The sequence below is a fragment of the Saprolegnia parasitica genome (genome assembly GCF_000151545.1).
Source record: "Saprolegnia parasitica CBS 223.65 unplaced genomic scaffold supercont2.97, whole genome shotgun sequence".
NCBI lineage: Eukaryota > Oomycota > Saprolegniomycetes > Saprolegniales > Saprolegniaceae > Saprolegnia > Saprolegnia parasitica.
This window is the reverse complement of record NW_012156491.1, coordinates 2422-6000: the sequence shown is the minus strand read 5'-3', so window position 1 is coordinate 6000 and position 3579 is coordinate 2422. Positions and strand designations below refer to the sequence as shown.

The window sequence follows — 3579 nt, the reverse complement described above, 5'->3', positions numbered from 1 at the left end:
CGGTCCGGCAGGCCGAAGCAGCGCGCCGCGTGCGGCCTCCGAGCGCACGGGCGCCGCTCGAGGCAGAACTGTCTTGCAGCTCGCAATGGGTCTACCCGGAACGCTCGCCTTCCATCGAGTCGAGTGCGCAACTTTTGCTGCCTCGTCCTCGCTTGACCATGGCACCGCCGCCACCGACGGTTGCCGTTCGCTCACTCGAGCGCGACGAGTCGAGCTTTGACCGCGCAGCGCTGGAGAAGGAACTTCATGCTTCGAAGACAAAAACACTGGCACTCGAGTCGCAAGTCGAGACGCTACTGCGCCAAGGCGACGATGCTCGCCACGTGACAGCCCGGGACATGGCGTCGCTAGAAGAGAAGGTCACCCACGTCGAGGCGGCGTTAGCAGCCAAGGTAGCCGAGGTACGTAGCACCGTAGCACCCGCATCGCAAAGTTCAGATGCTTTGTAGCTGCAGTTAGCCAAGACGGACGCGGCCAGTGACAAGAAGCGTGTGACGATGTTGGAGGTTTCGCATCGTGTCGGCAGGATGTTATTCCTCCCATTCACGATTAGGCCCAGCTCCAGGCACTGCGACAGACGCTGAACGACACGGAGCGTAGGGTCAGCAGTGACGCCGACGCACTGGCAGCGAAGTCCACAGAGCTGGCGACAGCGCGAACCAAGCTGGAAAGCGTTCAGTTTGCGCTCGACGAGTGCAAGGCGACGTTGGCAACCACATCGACCGAGCTGGAGCGCGTCCGAAAAGACTATACCAAAGTGGTCTACGAGCTCACGCAGCTGCAGCGAAGCCAAAGCCAAAACACGGAGACGTGGCGCACGACCAACCAGATTGCTTTGTTGACGCAAGAGCGAGATGATCTGCTGCAGCAGCTGCGCCAGACATCTGCGGTAGCCAATTGTAGTCCGCATCAAAATGCACATGGTATTTAGATGCATGCTCGGCACCAGGCTGACGTTGCGGCCAGAGACACCCAGCACTCGCAGCAGCTCGAACGACTCCAAGCGCAGCAGCGCAACTTCGACCGGCGTGACGACGTTGGTCCGCCACCATCGAGTCGGGAACCAGCCTATGTCGAGTCGTCGCTCTTTCCGAACGCGATCCGCATACCAGATGTGCACGGGCAAGGATTCCCTGGTACAATGCACGCACTATCGTTCCAAACACTGTCTGTGGCAACTTACAGTGTCTTAACCAGAAACGGAACGGCGCCCGAGTGCTGTCGTCGAGTCCTACAACCAGATGCTGGCCGACGCCCGTCCGACCACATCACCGACAAAGGAGCGTATGACGCGACGCAGCGGCCCTGTGTCGCTGGCGGACCTCGGTTACGGCGATGCCCGGCGGTCAATGCCAACAACTGCAGGTACCTGAGGAGGTTCCGTATAAGAAACGATATATTCGCATAGCCTCCATGAGCAAGGTGGAGCTGAATGGCTCGAACAACATTCGCAATTTGCTTCATTATCAAACCAGTACCGAAGAGGGCGGGGACATGCGTCACCGCAGCGTGATCGACATGGAGCTCAGTGCACCGTACGCAACCGAGAAGCAGTCGCTGCAAAACGACGTCATGTACAAGCGCCAGTTGGAGCGAAAGCTCCTCGACCTCAACCTTGAAAAAGAGCAGGTATGACGACTATACTCGGAGATGGAGGAATCCAATGGGAGCAGCTCCAGGCCGAGTACGCCAAGCTCGAACAATCCGCCTCGAGGACGATCGATGCACGCAGGCGCAAGTCTAATATCGAGTCGAGCCTCTTTGGTCTCGACAAAGCCATCAATCAGCTGCGCATGCAACTACGCTAAGTACAAACTTACAAATATAATCCCATCACGTACAACCATTCCTCGAGGGAAGGGCACTTTTCATGGCCGCAGGCCCTCGACTGGTACTGCTCCTGGACACGATATGCATACCCGTGGCAAAGCTCTGGGCCTCGCTCATGGCTCACCGTCGCCAAATTCCCACGAAAAGAGCCAGGTAGAATCGCAGGTCAAACGCAGGGGTTAACCCTGGTCTAATGTGGGCATCAAGTGACCACTGCCTGCCAGAGCAGCACGAGATGAGGGAAAGCAGCATTGCAAGTGGTGTGTGGTCACTGCGATAGCGTGTTGAAAATATTTCAGCGTGCTCCACAACCAACGCCGTCGCCAGAATATTGTACGCCGTACTCGTTGGGTAGACAGCCTAGCGTTGTGCTGCTCGTTTTCTTTGAACATTGTAAGTATGGAAAGCGTTAGCTTCGAGGTGCTACGCGATGGGCACGAAGGTAGACACAAGTAGATAGCGGCTCGACTCGCGCTTCTCGTCGTATTGCGCTTTTTCGCGGGGCAAGATGACAACCAAATAAACATACTAGTAAATACTAGTATTGACTAAGCGAAGGCCGTCAGCGCCATGCTACATACCAACATGGCGTACCGAGGAAAAGATTGAGCGCGTGGAACGCGAGGTCACCATTGTCTATCGTCGCCTAACGTTACTCCATGATTATCTGTGTGTCGAAGAGGACGTAGAACGTTGTATGCGCAGAAGACAAGAGCACATATATACTGTATGAAGCATGTAGAGATAGGCCTGGTGCATATTTCAACACTTTTCACTAATAAAGCACTAATACAACAGAGTGAAAACTTGGTCATGACTAAAATTCAACAAATTTAGTGTAAAATACTGTGTAAATTCATTTCGACTCTTCATACCGTTGTTTTTCACACCCATCTTACAAATTTTAATCCTGAAGAGTCAGCTCATGATCGAGTGTAGAATCCAACACATTTAGTACAAATTATTGTGTAAATTCCAGTTTCCACTCTTCAGACTTGTGTTTTTCACACTCCATTTACGGACCTCCCCAACGGTCGTTTTTCCTGGCAGGAACGTTTACGTGGCGTACCAGCATCCCAGGGGATTAATTCGTACATTCATGTCAGGCGGTATATTACCGGAATTACCCTATGGGTTTCGTCTTGAATGTCGTCCGTTGCCAAGCTACTTGAGCGACCGGTTGCTCTTGATTTCTTCCCACTACTCCCGCACGGTCAAGCCTCAGCAGAGCTCGAGTTGGGGAGACCAATCGATGCACCGCGGGGCCACGTCGGCGCTTTCGCGGCCGTGAGCCAGACCCGTGTTGCGGAGCTCCACTTGGATGCGACCGACCTGGAGCTGCAGCACCCGAAGGTACACGGGGGGTGCTCACTTGAACTCGTGGGCAGATGGAAGTCGTTGGCTAGGTTTTGGACACTGTTGGATGCATGGCTGATGTTGAAAAGGCTCGTCGGTGGAGAAGAGTGTACGGTGGACGAGTGTCGCTATCTTGCTAGTTGAGTGCGTCGAGCTCCGCGGCGAGAGTGCGTGGAAGTCGGCGAGGAAGCGCGAGGCTGCTGCAAATGTTGTCGTTGTTGGCCTGGGCTTCTGCGTACGTGTTGTCTTCGCAGAGAAGAGCCACAATCGTTGTGATGTGGACCTTGCTGTGGAGTGGCCGATCTGGGTCCCGTAGAGCCGACCGGACAAAGCCGGACCACTGGACCACGGTCTCGTGCACCATCTTGGCGATCTGAGGCCCGACGGCGTCTT

At 54.9% G+C, this 3579-nt stretch overlaps 2 protein-coding genes across 2 annotated transcripts; one reads left to right on the top strand and one right to left on the bottom strand.

Annotated features, from left to right (window-relative positions):
* Positions 1–158: 158 nt before the first annotated feature.
* SPRG_13342 (hypothetical protein) lies at positions 159–1846 on the top strand (the record flags this gene model as incomplete). The annotated part of the gene is made up of 7 exons (XM_012352322.1): positions 159–401; positions 450–506; positions 554–889; positions 932–1136; positions 1198–1365; positions 1409–1629; positions 1674–1846. The coding sequence occupies 7 exons, from the start codon at positions 159–161 to the stop codon at positions 1806–1808; spliced, it is 1365 nt and encodes a 454-aa protein (XP_012207712.1). The 3' UTR covers positions 1809–1846.
* A 1476-nt stretch (positions 1847–3322) lies between these two features.
* On the bottom strand, positions 3323–3550 carry SPRG_13341 (hypothetical protein; the record flags this gene model as incomplete). The annotated part of the gene is made up of 2 exons (XM_012352321.1): positions 3323–3473; positions 3510–3550. 2 exons carry the CDS (start codon positions 3548–3550, stop codon positions 3323–3325), a joined length of 192 nt encoding a protein of 63 aa, XP_012207711.1.
* Between the last annotated feature and the right edge of the window lie 29 nt (positions 3551–3579).